We start from the raw sequence: 21,511 nt of genomic DNA, 5'->3' as shown, positions 1-21,511 counted from the left end.
AGACTTGCTCCCCACAGAGAGAGACAGACACACACAGAGACACACAAGATTCGCTCCCCATAGAGACACAGAGACTCGCTCCCCACAGACACAGACTCGCTCTCCACAGAGACACACGGAGACTTGCTCCGCACAGAGACACACACACAGAGAGACACACACAGAGACTCGCTCCCCACAGAGACACACACACAGACAGACACAGACACACACACACACAGAGACTCGCTCCCCACAGAGACACACGAAGACTTGCTCCGCACAGATACACAGACTTCCCACAGAGAGACACACACACAAGACTCGCTCCCCACAGAGACACACAGACACACACACAGAGAGACACAGACACACAGAGACACACACACACAGAGACACACACAGAGACTCGCTCCCCACAGAGACACACAGACACACACACAGATAGACACAGACACACACACAGACACACACAGAGAGACACAGACACACAGAGACTCGCTCCCCACAGAGACACACACACAGAGAGACACAGGCACTCGCTCCCCACAGAGAGACACACACACACAGAGACTCGCTCCCCACAGAGAGACACACACAGAGACTCGCTCCCCAGAGAGAGGCACACACACAGACACACACACAGACACGCACAGAGACTCGCTCCCCACAGAGAGAGACACACAGAGACTCGCTCCCCATAGAGACACACACAGACACACACAGAGACACACACAGAGACTCGCTCCCCACAGAGAGACACACACATAGACACTTTCTGCTGCTCCCACTTAAGAAGCCATCACAATCAAATAAATAACCCTCCCACCCACCCGCCCGATGCCCCGTCACACTACGTCAAGTATACTACCACTACTCACACCTCCCCCCGAAGCTACGAGACTACATCACGTCACCATCCCTACTCAACTCACCAGCTACCCCGACCCACCGACGCACACCACCACATCAAGTATACACTGGCCACACGCATCTTGTGGGGAGGGGTGGCGACGTGGATAATATTTACAAGTGGCAGGCGGGAATTGAGGAATCTGTGCGGCGTTTGAGAGGCGAGGGAGTTTCCGCCGCTTTGGGGTGATGTTCCAGGACGAGTGGGGGTGGTGGTGATGATGGCGATTGTGGTGATTGATGGTGGTGACGATGATGTTGATGGTGGTGATTGTGGTGACGATGGTGGTGATTATGATGGTGGTGATTGTGATGATGATGATGGTGATGATGATGATGGTGGTGATGATGGTGATGATGGTGGTGATGATGGTGGTGATGGGTTCAAATGGAACAGGCCCTGGCTAGCTCAGCTGATGCTCGTTAACCCCGAAACCCCCATATCGCTCAGGGGGCGGGGCCTAACAGTATAGGGGCGGGGCTAGCAGTTTAAGGGCGGACCTAAAGTTTGTGGGGGCGTGACTAGGATAGTTAGGGGGGTGGGGCTACTGTTTAGGGGAGGGGCTAGGGGAGTTGAGGGTGGGGCTAGTGTTTCAGGGAAGGGCCAGGGGAGTTGAGGGCGGGGTTAGGAGAGGGGCTCTGGGAGTTGAGGGTGGAGTCAGTGTTTGGGGGAGGGGCCGGGGGAGTTGAGGGCGGGGTTAGTGTTTGAGGGAGGGGCCAGGGGAGTCGAGGGCGGGGTTGGTGTTTGGGGGAGGAGCCATCGGGGTTAAGGGCGGGGTTAAGGGCAGGGTTAGTGTTTGGAGGCAGGGCCAGGGGAGTCTAGGGCGGGGTTAGTGTTTGGGGGAGGGGCCATCGGGGTTAAGGGCAGGGTTAGTGTTTGGAGGCAGGGCCAGGGGAGTCTAGGGCGGGGTTAGTGTTTGGGGGAGGGGCCATCGGGGTTAAGGGCGGGGTTAGTGTTTGGAGGCGGGGCCAGGGGAGTCTAGGGCGGGGTTAGTGTTTGGGGGAGTGGCCATCGGGGTTAAGGGCGGGGTTAGTGTTTGGAGGCGGGGCCAGGGGAGTCTAGGGCGGGATTAGTGTTTGGGGGAGTGGCCATCGGGGTTAAGGGCGGGGTTAGTGTTTGGAGGCGGGGCCAGGGGAGTCTAGGGCGGGGTTAGTGTTTGGGGGCGGGGTTAGGGGGGTTGGGGGAGGGGCCGCCTCAGGTGGAGAAGTCGCTGGAGCGACGGCGGCTGCCCATCTTGGACCTGGGGTGGGTGGGGGGGGTCACAGAGAGAGTTCAGAGGGGGCTAGACCACAGCGTGTCTCGTCACTGTTCTGGCGTGAGTCCACCCCCGTGAGTCTCTCACCGTTAGTCTCTCACCGTGAGTCTCTCACCGTGAGTCCACCCCCGTGAGTCTCCCCCCGTGAGTCCACCCCCGTGAGTCCACCCCCGTGAGTCTCTCACCGTGAGTCTCTCACCGTGAGTCTCCCCCCGTGAGTCTCTCACCGTGAGACTCTCCCCTGTGAGTCCACTCCCGTGAGTCTCCCACCGTGAGTCTCTCACCGTGAGTCTCTCACCGTGAGTCTCTCACCGTGAGTCTCTCACCGTGAGTCTCCCCCCGTGAGTCTCTCACCGTGAGTCTCTCACCGTGAGTCTCTCACCGTGAGTCCACCCCCGTGAGTCCACCCCCGTGAGTCTCTCCCCGTGAGTCTCTCACCGTGAGTCTCTCCCCGTGAGTCTCTCACCGTGAGTCACTCACCGTGAGTCTTTCACCGTGAGTCTCTCACCGTGAGTCTCTCACCGTGAGTCTCCCCCCATGAGTCTCTCACCGTGAGGCTCTCACCGTGAGACTCTCACTGTGAGTCTCTCACCGTGAGTCTCTCACCGTGAGTCTCTCACCGTGAGTCTCTCACCGTGAGTCTCTCCCCTGTGAGTCCACCCCCGTGAGTCTCTCACCGTGAGTCACTCACCGTGAGTCTCTCACCGTGAGTCTCTCCCCTGTGAGTCCACCCCCGTGAGTCTCTCACCGTGAGTCTCTCACCGTGAGTCTCTCCCCTGTGAGTCCACCCCCGTGAGTCTCTCACCGTGAGCCTCTCACCGTGAGTTTCTCCCCTGTGAGTCCACTCCCGTGAGTCTCCCACCGTGAGTCTCTCACCGTGAGTCTCTCACCGTGAGTCTCTCACCGTGAGTCTCCCCCCGTGAGTCTCTCACCGTGAGTCTCTCACCGTGAGTCTCTCACCGTGAGTCTCTCACCGTGAGTCCACCCCCGTGAGTCCACCCCCGTGAGTCTCTCACCGTGAGCCTCCCCCCGTGAGTCTCTCACCGTGAGTCACTCACCGTGAGTCTTTCACCGTGAGTCTCTCACCGTGAGTCTCTCACCGTGAGTCTCCCCCCGTGAGTCTCTCACCGTGAGTCTCTCACCGTGAGTCTCCCCCCGTGAGTCCACCCCCGTGAGTCTCTCACCGTGAGTCTCTCACCGTGAGTCTCTCACCGTGAGTCTCTCCCCTGTGAGTCCACCCCCGTGAGTCTCTCACCGTGAGTCTCTCACCGTGAGTCTCTCACCGTGAGTCTCTCCCCTGTGAGTCCACCCCCGTGAGTCTCTCACCGTGAGTCTCTCACCGTGAGTCTCTCCCCTGTGAGTCCACCCACGTGAGTCTCTCACCGTGAGTCTCTCACCGTGAGTCTCCCCCCGTGAGTCTCCCCCCGTGAGTCCCTCACCGTGAGTCTCTCACCGTGAGTCTCCCCCCGTGAGTCTCTCACCGTGAGGCTCTCACCGTGAGTCCACCCCCGTGAGTCTCTCACCGTGAGTCTCTCACCGTGAGTCTCTCACCGTGAGTCCACCCCCGTGAGTCTCCCCCCGTGAGCGCTCACCGTGAGTCTCTCACCGTGAGTCCACCCCCGTGAGTCTCTCACCGTGAGTCCACCCCTGTGAGTCTCTCACCGTGAGTCTCCCCCCGTGAGTCTCTCACCGTGAGTCTCTCACCGTGAGTCCACCCCCGTGAGTCTCTCACCGTGAGTCTCCCCCCGTGAGTCTCTCACCGTGAGTCTCCCACCGTGAGTCTCTCACCGTGAGACTCTCACTGTGAGTCTCCCACCGTGAGTCTCTCACCGTGAGACTCTCACTGTGAGTCTCTCACCGTGAGTCCACCCCCGTGAGTCCACCCCCGTGAGTCTCTCACCGTGAGTCTCCCCCCGTGAGACTCTCACCGTGAGTCTCCCCCCCCGTGAGTCTCTCACCGTGAGTCTCTCACCGTGAGTCCACCCCCGTGAGTCTCTCACCGTGAGTCTCTCACCGTGAGCCTCTCACCGTGAGTCCACCCCCGTGAGTCTCCCCCCGTGAGCTCTCACCGTGAGTCTCTCACCGTGAGTCCACCCCCGTGAGTCTCTCACCGTGAGTCCACCCCTGTGAGACTCTCACCGTGAGTCTCCCCCCGTGAGTCTCTCACCGTGAGACTCTCACCGTGAGACTCTCACTGTGAGTCTCCCACCGTGAGTCTCTCACCGTGAGACTCTCACTGTTAGTCTCTCACCGTGAGTCCACCCCCGTGAGTCCACCCCCGTGAGTCTCTCACCGTGAGTCTCCCCCCGTGAGTCTCTCACCGTGAGTCCCCCCCCCCGTGAGTCTCTCACCGTGAGTCTCTCACCGTGAGTCTCTCACCGTGAGTCTCTCACCGTGAGTCTCTCACCGTGAGTCTCTCACCGTGAGTCTCTCACCGTGAGTCTCTCACCGTGAGTCTCTCACCGTGAGTCTCTCACCGTGAGTCTCTCACCGTGAGTCTCTCACCGTGAGTCCACCCCCGTGAGTCTCTCACCGTGAGTCTCCCCCCGTGAGTCCCTCACCGTGAGTCTCTCACCGTGAGTCCACCCCCGTGAGTCTCTCACCGTGAGTCTCTCACCGTGAGTCCACCCCCGTGAGTCTCTCACCGTGAGTCTCTCACCGTGAGTCTCTCACCGTGAGTCCACCCCCGTGAGTCTCCCCCCGTGAGCTCTCACCGTGAGTCTCTCACCGTGAGTCCACCCCCGTGAGTCTCTCACCGTGAGTCCACCCCTGTGAGTCTCTCACCGTGAGTCTCCCCCCGTGAGTCTCTCACCGTGAGTCTCTCACCGTGAGTCCACCCCCGTGAGTCTCTCACCGTGAGTCTCCCCCCGTGAGTCTCTCACCGTGAGTCTCCCCCCGTGAGTCCACCCCCGTGAGTCTCTCACCGTGAGACCCTCACCGTGAGTCTCTCCCCGTGAGTCTCTCACCGTGAATCTCTCACCGTGAGTCTCTCCCCCGTGAGTCTCCCCCCGTGAGACTCTCCCCGTGAGTCTCTCCCCGTGAGTCCACCCCCGTGAGTCTCTCCCCGTGAGTCTCTCACCGTTAGTCCACCCCCCCCGTGAGTCCACCCCCGTGAGTCCACCCCCGTGAGTCCACCTGTAAGTCCCCCCGTGAGTCCACCCCCGTGAGTCCACCCCCGTGAGTCCACCTGTAAGTCCCCCCGTGATTCCACCCCCGTGAGTCCACCTGTAAGTCCCCCCGTGAGTCCACCCCCATGAGTCCACCCCCGTGAGTCCACCCCCCCCGTGAGTCCACCCCCGTGAGTTCACCCCCGTGAGGAGTCAACCTGTAAGTCCCCGCGGCCAGGGGGTTGAATGTGTAGAGCCAATCCTGCAGGTCACGGGAGCTGGAGGCCTGCAGCAGCAGCAGCCCGCGGTGCTGTGTGCAGAGCACAAACGTGAACGGGGTCTGGGTGGGGGGGGGTGAGGGGGGGTGAGGGGGGTGGGTGAGGGGGTGGGTGAGGGGGGGGGTGAGGGGGGGGGTGAGGGGGGGGGGTGAGGGGGGGGGGTGAGGGGGGGGGGGTGAGGGGGGGGGGTGAGGGGGGGGGGGTGAGGGGGGGGGGGTGAGGGGGGGGGGGTGAGGGGGGGGGTGAGGGGGGGGGTGAGGGGGGGGGTGAGGGGGGGGGTGAGGGGGGGGGTGAGGGGGGGGGTGAGGGGGGGGGGTGAGGGGGGGGGGTGAGGGGGGGGGGTGAGGGGGGGGGTGAGGGGGGGGGTGAGGGGGGGGGTGAGGGGGGGGGTGAGAAAACCATTACACTCCATCTTTCGCCAATCTCCCCTCTCCCTCACCTCTCTCTCCCCCTCCCCTCTCCCCCTCAACTCTCACCCCTCCCCCCCCACTCCACCCCTCCCCCCACCGTGCAGCCCGGAGGTCCAGGGCCCCACGCTCACAGCGGTCGCTCTCCGCGTTGGTGAGGAGCTCAAACGGCCACCGCACGCACAGCCAGCGGCGGGTCCAGACGCCCGCTGGGGACTCGTTCAGGGAGCCGCTCTTGGTCACCACGGTGGGTGGGTGGTGGGTGGGTGGTGGGGAGAGAGAGGTTCAGGTAGCCGCTCTTGGTCACCACGGTGGGTGGGTGGTGGGTGGGTGGTGGGGAGAGAGAGGTCCAGGTAGCCGCTCTTGGTCACCACGGGGCTGTGTGGATAAGTAAAGGTGCTTATGTCATGTAGGAAATGTGGCGGAAAGGCTGACGTAAATCCTATAGAAGTCTATGGGAGTAGCCAGTGAATGATTGCAATTTGTAGTGTGGATAGGTTAGGTAAGCCGTCCGTGCAGAACTCATTCAATGCAACTCAGTGACGTGCCCCCCTTGTGACGTCACCACGGCGCTTTGTATTGGCTAGGTGCATGCACTCTGAGGCCACGTGAAGTGTCAAAGGGTCGCTGCTGGCAGGTCACGTGACAGACCCAGCAGGTGCCATGGGTTGACTGCTGTGCCAGGCTAGGTGCAGGAGGAGGTCACGGGACAGACGCAGCGGGTGCCATGGGTTGTACTGCTGTGCCAGGCTAGGTGCATCTGACGACAAACACCTGGGCAGTTCACCACCATTGGTTCAAGCAGAGCCTGTCTCTTGCTTCTGCTGATGAGACACAGAGCTGGGCAGACTTCGAATACAGCAGCAGCAGCAGGCATCGTCAGGGTCGGGATGGAACCCACGACCTCCATGTACCAGGCGAGGTAGTTAACATCTCGTCAGGGTCGGGATCGAACCCACGACCTCCTGCGTACCAGGCGAGGTAGTCAACATCTCGTCAGGGTCGGGATCGAACCCACGACCTCCTGCGTACCAGGCGAGGTAGTCAACATCTGAACCCAAGTCACCTTAGACCCAGGCAGCAGCAACTCGCCACAACAAACACAATTGCAACGTTATGTTGAGTCCGCTTATTTATTAACAACAATCGATAATCAAACAAATGTCTAGATATATATGTACACATGATTACATTATAACTTATTTATAATATCTCTATCCTAACTCTTCACACGCGCGCGTGGCTAGGCAAGCTGTAGTCCATTGTGTGGTGAGTGTGGGTGGTGAGTGTGAGTGTTGTGTGGGTGGTGAGTGGGTGGTGAGTGTGGGTAGTGAGTGTGGGTGGTGAGTGTGGGTGGTGAGTGTGGTGAGTGTGAGTGTGGTGGGTGTGGTGAGTGTGGGTGGTGAGTGTGGTGAGTGTGAGTGTGGGTGGTGAGTGTGGGTGGTGAGTGTGGGTGGTGAGTGTGGGTGGTGAGTGTGGGTGGTGAGTGTGGTGAGTGTGGGTGGTGAGTGTGGGTGGTGAGTGTGAGTGTTGTGTGGGTGGTGAGTGTGGGTGGTGAGTGTGGGTGGTGAGTGTGGGTGGTGAGTGTGGGTGGTGAGTGTGGTGAGTGTGAGTGTGGTGGGTGTGGTGAGTGTGGGTGGTGAGTGTGGTGAGTGTGGGTGGTGAGTGTGGGTGGTGTGGGTGGTGAGTATGGTGAGTGTGGGTGGTGAGTGTGGTGAGTGTGGGTGGTGCGTGTGGGTGGTGCGTGTGGGTGGTGAGTGTGGTGAGTGTGGGTGGTGAGTGTGGTGAGTGTGAGTGTTGTGTGGGTGGTGAGTGTGGGTGGTGAGTGTGGGTGGTGAGTGTAGTGAGTGTGGGTGGTGAGTGTGGGTGGTGTGGGTGGTGAGTGTGGTGAGTCTGGTGAGTGTGGGTGGTAAGTATGGTGAGTGTGGGTGGTGAGTGTGGTAAGTGTGGTGAGTGTGGGTGGTGAGTGTGGTAAGTGTGGTGAGTGTGGGTGGTGAGTGTGGGTGGTGAGTGTGGTAAGTGTGGTGACGGTGGTGAGTGTGGGTGGTGAGTGTGGGTGGTGAGTGTGGTAAGTGTGGTGACGGTGGTGAGTGTGGGTGGTGAGTGTGGTAAGTGTGGTGACGGTGGTGAGTGTGGGTGGTGAGTGTGGTAAGTGTGGTGAGTGTGGGTGGTGAGTGTGGGTGGTGAGTGTGGTAAGTGTGGTGACGGTGGTGAGTGTGGTGTCCAGTCCAATCTCGGTATCAGTTCTGGCGTCCTCTCATCAGGCTTCTGCCACAGCTGGGCCCACGGTGGTGAGCGGTGATGATGACGATGGCGATGATGATGATGGTGATGACGGCGATGATGACGGCGATGGTGATTGGAGCTTCTCCTCCGGCTCCGCTCTGTGGAGAGAAGCAGCAGCACCACAGCAGCGCATCATCATCGTCATCATCGTCATCACCATCATCGTCGTCATCGTCATCATCGTCGTCATCGTCATCATCGTCATCATCACCGTGATGATATCGAGCCCACGACTTCCTGCGTACCAGGCAAGGGAGTTAACATCTCCTAGCCACCGTGATGATGATGAGAGAAAGAGAGAGACGCAGACTGCAAATATACAGCAGCAGCAGCAGCCAGGCATCGTCAGTCGGGATCGACCCCACGACCTCCTGCGTACCAGGCGAGGTAGTTAACATCTCATCAGGGTCAGGATTGAACCCACGACCTCCTGTGTACCAGGCGAGGTAGTTAACATCTCATCAGGGTCGGGATTGAACCCACAACCTCCTGCGTACCAGGCAAGGTACACAGAGAGAGAGGCTCACCGTGGCTCAGCAGCTGCAGAGCCCTGCACAGGAGTGGTGCCGCCGCTGCTGCTGATGGTGGTGGTGGCCCAGCTGGTGGTGTCGGCCCAGCTGGTGGTGGTGGCCCGGATGGTGGTGGTGGTGGTGGCCCAGCTGCTGGTGGTGGCCCAGTTGATGGTGATGGGCCGGATGTAGATGATGATGGGAGTGGTGGTGGCGGTGGTGGGGGAGGCCCTGCTGGTGGTGGCCTCGCTGGTGGTGGGGGTGGCCTCGCTGGCGGTGGGCGTGGCCTCGCTGGCGGTGGGTGTGGCCTCGCTGGCGGTGGGGGTGGCCTCGGTGTTGGTGGGGGTGGCCTCGCTGGTGGTGGGCGTGGCCTCGCTGGTAGTGGGGGTGGTCTCGATGGTGGTGGGGGTGGCCTCGTTGGTGGTGGGGGTGGACTCGGTGTGGGTGGGGGTGGCCTCGCTGGTGGTGGGGGTGGCCTCGGTGTGGGTGGCCTCGCTTGTGGTGGGGGTGGCCTCGGTGTGGGTGGGGGTGGCCTCGCTGGTGGTGGGGGTGGCCTAGGTGTGGGTGGCCCTACTGGTGGTGTGGGTGGCCCTGCTGGTGGTGAGGGTGGCCCTACTGGTGGTGGGGGGTTGCCCTGCTGGTGGTGGGGGTGGCCCTGCTGGTGGTGTGGGTGGCCCTGCTGGTGGTGGGGGTGGCCCTGCTGGCGGTGGGAGTGGCCCTGCTGGTGGTGGGCGTGGCCTTGCTGGCGGTGGGAGTGGCCTTGCTGGCGGTGGGAGTGGCCTTGCTGGCGGTGGGAGTGGCCCTGCTGGTGGTGGGAGTGGCCCTGCTGGCGGTGGGCGTGGCCCTGCTGGTGGTGGGGGTGGCCTTGCTAGCGGTGGGAGTGGCCTTGCTGGCGGTGGGCGTGGCCTTGCTGGCGGTGGGAGTGGCCCTGCTGGTGGTGGGCGTGGCCTTGCTGGCGGTGGGAGTGGCCTCGGTGTGGGTGGGGGTGGCCTCGGTGTGGGTGGGGGTGGCCTCGGTGGTGGTGGGGGTGGCCCTGCTGGCGGTGGGAGTGGCCTCGGTGTGGGTGGGGGTGGCCTCGGTGTGGGTGGGGGTGGCCTCGGTGTGGGTGGGGGTGGCCTCGGTGTGGGTGGGGGTGGCCTCGGTGGTGGTGGGGGTGGCCTCGCTGGTGGTGGGGGTGGCCTCGCTGGTGGTGGGGGTGGCCTCGCTGGTGGTGGGGGTGGCCTCGCTGGTGGTGGGGGTGGCCTCGCTGGTGGTGGGGGTGGCCTCGGTGTGGGTGGGGGTGGCCTCGGTGTGGGTGGGGGTGGCCTCGCTGGTGGTGGGGGTGGCCCTGCTGGTGGTGGGCGTGGCCCTGCTGGTGGTGGGAGTGGCCCTGCTGGTGGTGGGGGTGGCCCTGCTGGTGGTGGGCGTGGCCCTACTGGTGGTGGACGTGGCCCTGCTGGTGGTGGGCGTGGCCCTGCTGGTGGTGGGGGTGGCCTTGCTGGCGGTGGGAGTGGCCTTGCTGTCGGTGGGAGTGGCCCTGCTGGTGGTGGGCGTGGCCCTGCTGGTGGTGGGCGTGGCCCTGCTAGCGGTGGGCGTGGCCTTGTTGGCGGTGGGGGTGGCCCTGCTGGCGGTGGGAGTGGCCCTGCTGGTTGTGGGGGTGGCCCTGCTGGCGGTGGGAGTGGCCTTGCTGGCGTTGGGAGTGGCCTTGCTGGCGTTGGGAGTGGCCTTGCTGGCGGTGGGAGTGGCCCTGCTGGCGGTGGGCGTGGCCTTGCTGGCGGTGGGAGTGGCCTTGCTGGCGTTGGGAGTGGCCTTGCTGGCGTTGGGAGTGGCCTTGCTGGCGGTGGGAGTGGCCCTGCTGGCGGTGGGAGTGGCTTGCTGGCGGTGGGAGTGGCCTTGCTGGTGGTGGGCGTGGCCCTGCTGGTGGTGGGGGTGCTGCTCGTGGTGGTGGTGGTGGTGATGATGGTTTGGAGCCAGCTGTGAGCCAGCGCCTTCTTAGGCGTCATCCGGAGTTTCGGATCCCATCTGTTGGGAGGGACACGGGGAGGGAGGGAGGGAAGGAGGGAGGGAAGGAGGGAGGGGGGAGGCGCACAGGTGGTGAGAGGGGCATGGTGAGATGATTTGACAGTGCAACCGTTTCAATTCGGGCAGCAACAACAAAAAAATTCGTGTCCATTTGTGTTTGTGTTTCTCCCTTGCGATGGGACTTTGTAGGATGAACGCTGAGATTTATAAGGGGGCACGGGGGGTGACCGATGAGTTCTGAAATTGGGTCTGCAGCGAGGCAGGGCACCGATAAGCTGTTGACAGGTATGGGGTGGTGAGCGGGGGGGTGAGCGAGAGGGTGAGCGAGAGGGTGAGCGAGAGGGTGAGCGAGAGGGTGAGCGAGAGGGTGAGCGTGCTTCGTACTGCAGACAGCGGCTGACGAAGTCCACCAGCTGAGGGTGACGGCCCCACAGAGCGCGGTGCAGGGGGATACTTCCCGGTGGCCTCAGCTTGGACAGGTTGTCGGGGAGTCCCTCAGAGTCTCCAGAGAGACAGAGAGACAGAGAGACGCGCGCAGAGTCACCAACCACCACGTGGCCCACAGACCCCGCTCACCCACTTAACCACCCACCTTCCTATCCACCTACACACCCACTCACCCCACTTACACACCCCACTCATCCACTTAACCACCCACCTTCCTATCCACCTACACACCCACTCACCCACTTACGTACCCACTCACCCACTCACCCACTCACATACCCACTCACCCACTCACCCACAACCACCCACCTTCCTATCCACCTACACACCCACTCACCCACTTACATACCCACTCATCCACTTAACCACCCACCTTCCTATCCACCTACATACCCACTCACCCCACTTACATACCCGCTCATCCACTTAACCACCCACCTTCCTATCCACCTACACACCCACTCACCCCACTTACATACCCACTCACCCACTTAACCACCCACCTTCCTATCCACCTACACACCCACTCACCCACTTACATACCCACTCATCCACTTTATCCACTCACCTTCCTATCCACCTACACACCCACTCACCCCACTTACATACCCACTCACCCACTTAACCACCCACCTTCCTATCCACCTACACACCCACTCACCCCACTTACACACCCCGCTCATCCACTTAACCACCCACCTTCCTATCCACCTACACACCCACTCACCCACTTACATACCCACTCATCCACTTAACCACCCACCTTCCTATCCACCTACACACCCACTCACCCCACCTACATACACACTCACCCACCCTCTCACTCACCCACCCACCCACCCCTATAAGAGCCTCACTGCCACCACCCCCCCCACCCCACCTAACAAAACGGAATGGGTTACATCGCTAGCGTCAGCCTGCCCGAGCCCTTCAACTCACCAAAGTAATTTTTCCTGTAAGGGGCTTCGTCCACCATCTTCTTCGGGGGCATGCCCAGCATCTGCGCACGATTTCCGACGAAGACAAAAAGAGGAGGAGGTAGAGGAGGAGGAGGAGGAGGCGGGGGGGACAGTTACAGCCGGTGTAGCCTCAGCGGGCCCATTGGGGCAAGTGCCGTCAGTCAGCGGTGAGTAGTGGCGGAGGCAGCTCGTGTGGAGGCCAGCACTGTGGCCAAAGAACAGGTCCCTGCAGGGTGGGCTGGTAGGAACATTGGAATTTTGCGCAATTTTATTTTACACCCCAACAGCACGAGATTTCACTTTGTTAAAGTATTGAAAGGGGACGGACGGACGGACACATTAATCTATTGCAGGCTGGTACACTCAGTTTACAACTTCGTTCCTACCAGTATAACAATCCCCTCCCTCCTAGTCTTAGCCTTCTCTGATTGCTTGGGGAAAGTGCTGTTAGCAGCGAGCAGCACCTATGAAGGCCGGCACTGTGTACAAAGAGACATCAATTCCCCCGCTCCACGTATTAGCCTCATCTCATCGCTGGGGCAAGCGCTGCTAGTAGCGAGCGGCACCTATGAAGGCCGGAACGGCACACGAGGGGGTGGGTGCCCAGGGCCACGCCCGGCCACCTTTGTCTCCCCCAGTATAAAATGTTTACTACACACCGCTACGCCAGGTACTCGTTTGAGGCTGACTCAACCTATGATAGGCCCAGGACCAGTTCGGATATTCCTCGCTGGTGTTTGTGGCTATGGGAGGGAATACAACTCTATGAGTATGGTTCTCTATGGGTCTTTACGGGGTCTCTATGAGTATGGGTCTCTGTGCAGACCCACAGAGACCCGTACCCATAGAGACCTGCCCGCCCGCTCACCCACCATACAGACCCACCGTACCCACCCGCCATACCCACCGTACCCACCCGCCATACCCACCGTACCCACCCACCATACCCACCGTACCCACCCACCATACCCACCGTACCCATCCACCATACCCACCGTACCAACCCACCATACCCACCGTACCAACCCACCATACCCACCGTACCCACCCGCCATACCCACCGTACCCACCCACCATACCCACCGTACCCACCCACCATACCCACCGTACCCACCCACCGTACCCACCCACCCGCCCGTACCTCGATGCAGCGGTGCAGGTGGTCTTTGTAGGTCTGTGAATTGAAGAGCACCTTGCCGGTGGCCAACTCGGCCACAGTGCAGCCCAGGGCCCACATGTCCACGGCGCAGGTGACACGGTAGCCCAGCAGCAGCTCCGGGGCCATGTAGGGCAACGTCCCGCCCACGGTTTGGGCTGAGCAACAACAACAACAACAACGACGACGACGATGACTACAAAGTGGTCCCTCCGTCAACAGCGACGCGGGTGGAACAGTTTTTTCCTTCGGTCGGTTAAACGCGTGGTCGGCTTCTGCGACCAATACGTCACGGCGGATGGCGAGTGTTTTTTTTCGGGTTGGACCGCGTACTCTGGCTGCCCGCCCGCTGATGATGATGACGACGATGATGATGACGATGATGATGACGATGATGATGACGATGATGATGATGACGATGATGATGATGACGATGATGATGACGATGATGATGACGATGATGATGACGATGATGATGATGCTCGGCTGCAAGCGCTCGAATTGTAAACGTCGTAGCGGGTTTACAACTCCAGCGCACCGGTTAGCGCTGTGCAAGCGACGAATCGATTGGCCGCGTCCCGCCCGCGTGACGCTGAACCTCACCGGCCGGCTGCACTTTAGGTGTTCTGTCAGCTTAATGGACGCGACCTGGCTTGACTTTCTTAATTCCAATTCAAAACAACGTTTGCATTTCTAGATTTAAAGCTTTCGTGACTTGCAAGGATCCGTACTCTTTGGTTCTGTTCGGTAAAGTCACGTAGTAGGTAAAAAAATAAAACGACGAAAATCACGACGTTTCGGCCACAACACAAGCGGCCTTCATCAGGTGAAGGGATCAGGCTGTCTCGCGCCAACCGGTATGTGCACCCGCACGTACACCACCTCTATGCTAAGTCGGCCAATCAAATGCTAATTTGTTATGCTAATTCCTTTGTCAAGGCACCTTGTTTCCTCGCACACAGCTTAAAGGTCCGCGGTCTGAGCGTGGCTGTGTTCCACTCCAGCGCTGTCCTCCAGACAACCTGGTCCCTTCACTTGATGAAGGCCGCTTGTGTTGTGGCCGAAACGTCGTGATTTTTGTTGTTTTATTTTTTTTACCTACGTGACTTTACCGAATAGAACCAAAGAGTATGGATCCTTGCAGTCACGAAAGCTTCAAGTCTAGAATTACAAACGCAACGATGACGTTGACGCGAGATAACCCCCGAGCAATATATATATATAAAACTCCACGCACGCAAAAGCCCCACTCGCTCACTTTTATACTTCAGGTAGAAGCTGCATCCGAAGTCGTTGACCCTCACTTTGCCGTCCGCGGTGAGCAGAATGTTGTCCTGGAACAAAGAGCAGAGACGGGGGAAGGGATTCCACGCTCGGAGGTTACGGCAGGAGCGTCCAGCCAGCAGTGGGTCGATCACACAAGGTGACGCATTTACACCCACACGGGCAGCCCTCCCCGCCCGCCCCACCCCACCCCCCACCCCGACTTGTGACACGGGCCACGTGCCTGAGACCCGTTCGAAGTCAATGAAGAATTAAAGCTTTCGTGACCGTGTAAATCGCTCGTTGTTTGTTTCCGGTAAAGTCACGTGTGTAGGAATACCGTAAAATTATATTGAAATAAATCAATCGCGATGTTTCGACGCGCAGCACAAGCGATCCTCATCAGGTGTAAAGTAAAAAAAACAAATCACGGAGGTAAATACAACAAGAATATGAGAGACGAGAATTCAACAAACCTAGGAAAAAACATTACGTGAAGCACAACCAGTCAGGTCAACAACACAGTTAGACACTTACCTGGTGGACCACGAATTTCAGAAGAGTGTTAAATTTCGTGGTTCGCCAGGTAAGTGTCTAACTGTGTTGTTGGCCTGACTGGTCGTGCTTCTATTTAAAGCTTTCGTGACTGCAAGGATTCATCTTCTTTGGTTCTTTCGGTAAAGTCATGTAGAATGAGACTAAAATAATAAATTGATAAAATAAAATAACACAATAATATTCTCACGACGTTTCGGCCACAACGCAAGCGGCCGTCTTCAGGTGAAAGGTACGGACCCGTCGGGACGACAGAGCTTCAATGAACGATATTAAGATTCGTAGCGACTTCTCCCAACCAGCTTAAAAGTCGCTACGAATCTTAACATCGTTTATTGAAGCTCTGTCGTCCCGACAGGTCCGTACCTTTCACCTGAAGACGGCCGCTTGCGTTGTGGCCGAAACGTCGTGAGAATTTTATCGTGTTATTTTATTATTTTATTCTCATTCTACCTGGTGACTTTACCGAAAGAACCAAAGAAGATGGTTGTGCTTCGCGTGATTTTTTTCTTAGCTGTGTTGAATTCTCGTCTCTCATCTTCTTGTTGTATTTACCTCCGTGATTTGTTACTTTTTACACCTGATCAAGATCGCTTGTGTTGCCGTTCGAAGTCGTTTTAAGAAACCACAAAACCTATTTTTACTTCACTATCAGGGTGTAAGGGCCCGGCAGAGCTGCTGTGAAGCTCTTTCATCAGACACGACCTGGCCATCACGTAATGAGAGCAGCTCAACCAAGTGGCTGATATCATCATGTGCATCATCAGCAGCAGCATCATCATCGCATGGACATTTATCACAGCAGCCAAACACTCTAAACACGTGTTTCAACAGGCCCATAGAGACCCATACAGACCCACAGAGACACATACTGACCCACAGAGACCCATACTCATAGAGATCCATACAGACCCACAGAGACCCATACTCATAGAGACACATACAGACACACAGAGACCCATACAGACCCATACTCATAGAGACCCATACACACCCAGAGACCCATACTCATAGAGACCCATACAGACCTACAGAGACCCATACTCATAGAGACACATACAGACACACAGAGACCCATACTCATAGAGACCCATACACACCCAGAGACTCATACTCATAGAGACACATACAGACCTACAGAGACCCATACTCATAGAGACCCATAGACCCACAGAGACCCATACTCATAGAGACACATACAGACACACAGAGACCCATACTCATAGAGACCCATACACACCCAGAGACCCATACTCATAGAGACCCATACAGACCTACAGAGACCCATACTCATAGAGACCCATAGACCCACAGATACCCATACTCATAGAGACACATACAGAGACCCATACTCATAGAGACCCACAGAGACCCATACTCAGAGACCCACACAGAGACCCATACTCATAGAGACCCATACTCATAGAGACCCACAGAGACCCATACTCATAGAGACCCATACTCATAGAGACCCACAGAGACCCATACTCATAGAGACTCACACAGAGACCCATACTCATCGAGACCCACACAGAGACCCACAGACGGACGGGGCCCACGGTCGACCCCCCCGCGGGTCGACCGTGGGCCCCGGGGGTGGCCGCCTCCGCGCCAGCCGAGCGAGCGCCCCGGCGGGAGGTCGCCACCACCGCGGCCCGCCCCCCGCTCACCGGCTTGATGTCCGCGTGGACGACGCCCCGCCCCTTGGCGTACAGCAGGAAGTCAAGGATGGCCCCGGTGTACTCCCTCAGACGCCTCGGGTAGATCCGCCCGGCGCTCCCTTTTCTCACGACGTCTTTGAGGCTCCTCCTGAGGCCACAACGACAACAACGACGACGTTAAATAAAAACCCCTTTGCCGTTCCGATGACGTCCGCAGGGCCCCAAACGGACTGTACCACTTGGTTAGTTTTGCGGGGGGGTTGGGGGGGGGTGGTGTAAAGCCTCGTCGCTCCGCCGGTGTTCATCCGCGGCCTCGCCACGCCCCACTGCTTGCGCTGACGGAGCCAACGCCCACAAAACGACGTTGAGTATTTTACGACGGTGATTTCGTTAAATTTCTATTTGAAGCTTTCGTGACTGGCAGTGATTCATATTGTTGGTTCTTTCGGTAAAGTGACGTCGTGAGAGTTTTATTGTTTTACGTGTATATATATTTTTATAGTTTTTATTGTTTCCCTTTCAACGTGGTGACTTTACCGAAAGAACCAAGAATATAATGATTTAATGATTTTATTGTAATTTCAACTATTTTATAATTTTTTTATTTAAAGCTTTCATGACTGCAGTAATTCATATTCTTAGTTCTTTCGGTAAAGTCACGTTGAAGGGAAACAATAAAATAATAAAAAATATATAAAACAATTAAAAAAAAAATTTTAATACAATTATTTTTATACAATATTTTTTATTGTTTTATGTATATTTTATTATTTTATTGTTTCCCTTCAACGTGACTTTACCGAAAGAACTAAGAATAATTTATTATTTTGTCACCATCGTTTTATCGCTACGATTTCATCGCAATTTAATCAACGCATTATTTTCATTATTGCTTTATTATCAGCGTTTCACGATTTTGATTTCTACGAGCGGTATATTTTAATTTCATCACAATATCCTCGTTGCTGTTTTACAATTGTTCCGTCATTTTATTACCATCTTATCACGCGTTATTTTTTTGTGTTGCATCATTACCCACCTATTAATAATGTATCATTTCATAATTTTCTCACTAACCTTTCAGTGGAAATATTTTATTACTATATTATATATATTTAAAAAAAAAATTTGAACGTGTAATTCGTGGGGAGCGTTTCCGTTGAATCGCGAGGACTTCCTGCGTCCATCTAAACAAACTGTCAAATCGCTCTCCGTGGTGCTAACGTTTAAAAATAAATAAACACAAAGCGCCACTCCTTTAAAATGTTTCTTGCCGTTGGATTTCGCACCTGATGATGACTGCTTGCGTTGCGGTCGAAACGTCGTGGGAATTTTATTGTTTATATATATTTGATTATTTTCATTGTTTCCCTATGTAATTATTATTCTTGGTTCTTTCGGTTAAAGTCACCGCCACGTAGATACGTAAATACATGGTGGTGACTTTAACCGAAAGAACCAAGAATAATAATTTTATTGTTTTACAATAATTTTATTGTTTTACAATAATTTTATTGTTTTATATATTTTATATATTTTATTATTCCCCTATCTACGTGGCGGTGACTTTACCGAAAGAACCAAGAATAATAATTTAATTGTTTTACAATAATTTTATTGTTTTATATTTTTATTATTTTATTGTTTCCCTATCTACGTGACGGCGGTGGCTTTACCGAAAGAACCAAGAATAATAATTTTATTGTTTTATATTTTTATTATTTTTTTGCTTCCCCTATCTACGTGGCGGTGACTTTACCGAAACAACCAATAATATGAATAGCTGCAGTCGCGAAAGCTTTAAATAGAAAAATAAAAATAGTTTATAGTTTAGTGATTTTTCGATTTAAAGCTTTCGTGACTGCAGGGATTCATATTCTTGGTTCTTTTGGTAAAGTCACCACGTAGTAGAAGGGAAACAATAAAATAATAAAAATATAAAACAATAAAATTATTGTAAAACAATAAAATTATTATTCTTGGTTCTTTCGGTAAAGTCACCACCACGTAGATAAGGAAACAATAAAATAATAAAAATATAAAACAATTAAATTATTGTAAAACAATAAAATTATTATTCTTGGTTCTTTCGGTAAAGTCACCCCCGCGTAGTAGAAGGAAAACAATAAAATAATAAAAATATAAAACAATAAAATAATAAACAAAAACATGTAACGTACACTACACTATACACTACACTATACACTACACTACTACACACTACACTTTACACTACACACTACTATACACTACACTATACACTACACTATACACTACACTATACACTACACTCTACACTACTATACACTACACTATACACTACTATACACTACACTACTACACACTACACTTTACACTACACTACACACTACTATACACTACACTGTACACTACACTATACACTACTACACACTACACTACTACACACTACACTTTACACTACACTACACTGTACACTACACTATACACTACACTACACACTACACTATACACTACACACTACACTATACACTACACACTACTATACACTACACTCTACACTACACTACACACTACACTATACACACTACACTTTACACTACACTATACACTACACTATACACTACACTTTACACTACACACTAGTTTCAGTTTCATTTATTTTGGTATAGCCCCGTGAGCCATCCGGCTCTTGAATCGGGTGCAACCGCAACAAACAAAAACCAAAAACACGACCAAGAAAAACATCTTAAGGTGACTTTGTGTGTGTTGACTGTGCAAAACAGAAAATCCATGGGGAAAAAACAGCAAAAATATTCCAGAAAAAGCACCGTGCACACCACCAACGCTGCGTGCAAAAATCCCAGTGTGGGATGCAAAGTCAAACAACAACCACAAGACAACTTTAGATTAAGGCCGTCAGTCTAACGCCGTACTACAACAAAACAAACATGTCCAAACCAAAAAAAACGTTTACAAAATCACCAAAATAAAGTCATAAAAGCAATGTAACAGTGATCATAGAAACTGTGACCGAATTTTTTTACAATAAACTACATAAACAACATGTACCACCAAACCCTAGAGCCATAGCTGGCTGCATGAGTCACTCCACAATAGCAGGAGCATCGGTCGGAGTATCACATTTTAAAATGCACCTTTAAGATCAGCGCGCTAAATCAAAATACAGATAATACTTTGCAGCGGTCATCCGGAGCGAAACATTTTATTTTATTTTAGGCCACTGAATAGCAGTGGCAGCTAGGGGTGTACAACTCCTCTAGAGCAGTTTTGAGTGAAGATCTCATAAGCAGTGATTCAAGTTGCAGTTTATTGGCAGGGCCTTTGCATCGATAGCAAAGGCCCTTCCTCCAGTATTTGCACGGCAATAGGGAATGTGAAAGCTGGTAAATGAGCGAAGACCTTAGGTCAAATTTGTTCTTTGAAGCAGAGAGGAGATCCAGCAGGTAGTCTGCGGATTTTTTCGTAAGTACATCGTGAATGAATAATATCTGGTGCACAATCCGTCGAACATTAAGAGATGTTCAGTTTGACCCAATGTAGAGATCACAGTGGTGAGTCCTATACGGGCAGTTCAATGTCAATCTTAAGGCCGAGTGATAGATGGAATCAAGCTTCTTCAGTACAGTACTTGGGGCTGATTTATACACGATGTCACAGTAGTCAAGTAGAGGCGGTATGGTAGCTTTCATCAATTCCAAACGGAACATTGGCGGGTAAGCAGTGCCTGTGTCGATACAGAAAACCAATCTTTTATTTTTGTCTTTTTACCAATATAATCAATGTGCCCTTCAAAATTCAGTCTTGAATCCAGGATGACCCCAACGAATTGCCACGTTCTGTCTGCGTGACAACAAGCTGTAAACGTTGTGGGTTCACTCTTCAACACACCGGTGGGCTAAAGCAGTGAACGAATTTTGCCTTTTGTCAACGTGACACTTTATTTTTGCCGATTGGCCGTGTCGGGTGGTGGAGGGTTAACGACACGTTTATAAATAACGGCGATCTAATCCACAAAAAAACCTTCATCACTGAACCCTTACTAGTCGGCCGTGTCGGGTGGTGGCGGATTTCACGACACGACATTGATGCATTTACGCGATCCAACCCCCCCCAAAAAACAAACCAAACCTATTAAGGATGACATTGGCCGCGACAGCCCTGCGAGTGAAACTCATTCAAAGTGATAAATCGACGAATTGAGTTGCTTGATTAACCGTTAAATCAATATTAATTCCGAAATAAAGAAACCATCGAGCGGAGCAATGGACACGCACGTGGGTGGGCGGGGTGGGTGGGTGGGGTGGGTGGGGTGGGTGGGTGGGTGGGGGTAAGCGGAGGTTCGCGTACTTCAAGAGCTCGACGACGAGGCAATTGTGCCCGCGGAATTGGAACGTGTCGAGGACCCGGATGACTCCGTAGCGCTCATCGCTGGCCCTGCCCTGCAGCTCCTTGGCCATCTTCAGCTCCCTTCTCTGGCAGGCCGCTATCGAGGGGCTGTGGAGCGGGAGGTGGAAGGTCGCGAAATTGATGACGGTGACTCTGCGTGGGTGACTCTGTGTGGGTGACTCTGTGTGGGTGACTCTGCGTGGGTGACTCTGTGTGGGTGTCTCTGTGTGGGTGTCTCTGCGTGGGTGACTCTGTGTGGGTGTCTCTGTGGGTGTCTCTGTGTGGGTCCGGGTGTCTCTGTGGGTCCGGGTGTCTCTGTGGGTCTGGGTGTCTCTGTAGCTCTCTG

At 54.8% G+C, this 21,511-nt stretch overlaps 1 protein-coding gene across 1 annotated transcript; it reads right to left on the bottom strand.

Moving 5' to 3' along the window:
* Positions 1-7,053: 7,053 nt before the first annotated feature.
* On the bottom strand, positions 7,054-21,269 carry LOC116958320 (uncharacterized). The gene is made up of 8 exons (XM_076056469.1): positions 21,127-21,269; positions 16,786-16,924; positions 14,556-14,631; positions 13,265-13,455; positions 12,122-12,182; positions 11,113-11,237; positions 8,753-9,288; positions 7,054-8,323 (listed from the first exon to the last, which is right to left on the bottom strand). Exons 1-8 carry the CDS (start codon positions 21,234-21,236, stop codon positions 8,200-8,202), a joined length of 1,362 nt encoding a protein of 453 aa, XP_075912584.1. The 5' UTR covers positions 21,237-21,269; the 3' UTR covers positions 7,054-8,199.
* Positions 21,270-21,511: the final 242 nt, after the last annotated feature.

The sequence above is a fragment of the Petromyzon marinus genome, chromosome 75 (assembly GCF_048934315.1).
Source record: "Petromyzon marinus isolate PM22_M1 ecotype Great Lakes invasive population chromosome 75, UKy_Petmar_22M1.pri1.0, whole genome shotgun sequence".
Lineage (NCBI taxonomy): Eukaryota > Metazoa > Chordata > Hyperoartia > Petromyzontiformes > Petromyzontidae > Petromyzon > Petromyzon marinus.
Note: the sequence above shows the minus strand (reverse complement) of the source record. Positions and strands in the feature narration are given on the sequence as shown.

Coding starts and splice junctions, on each gene's coding strand:
- LOC116958320 (XM_076056469.1), bottom strand. CDS start 21,236: ATGGCCAAGGAGCTGCAGGGCAGGGCCAGCGATGAGCGCTACGGAGTC. Junction 11,238..12,121: donor TTACAGGAAAAATTACTTTG/GTGAGTTGAAGG, acceptor GTCTCTCTGGAG/ACTCTGAGGGACTCCCCGAC. Junction 9,289..11,112: donor GCCGCTGTCTGCAGTACGAA/GCACGCTCACCC, acceptor ACCCACACCTAG/GCCACCCCCACCACCAGCGA.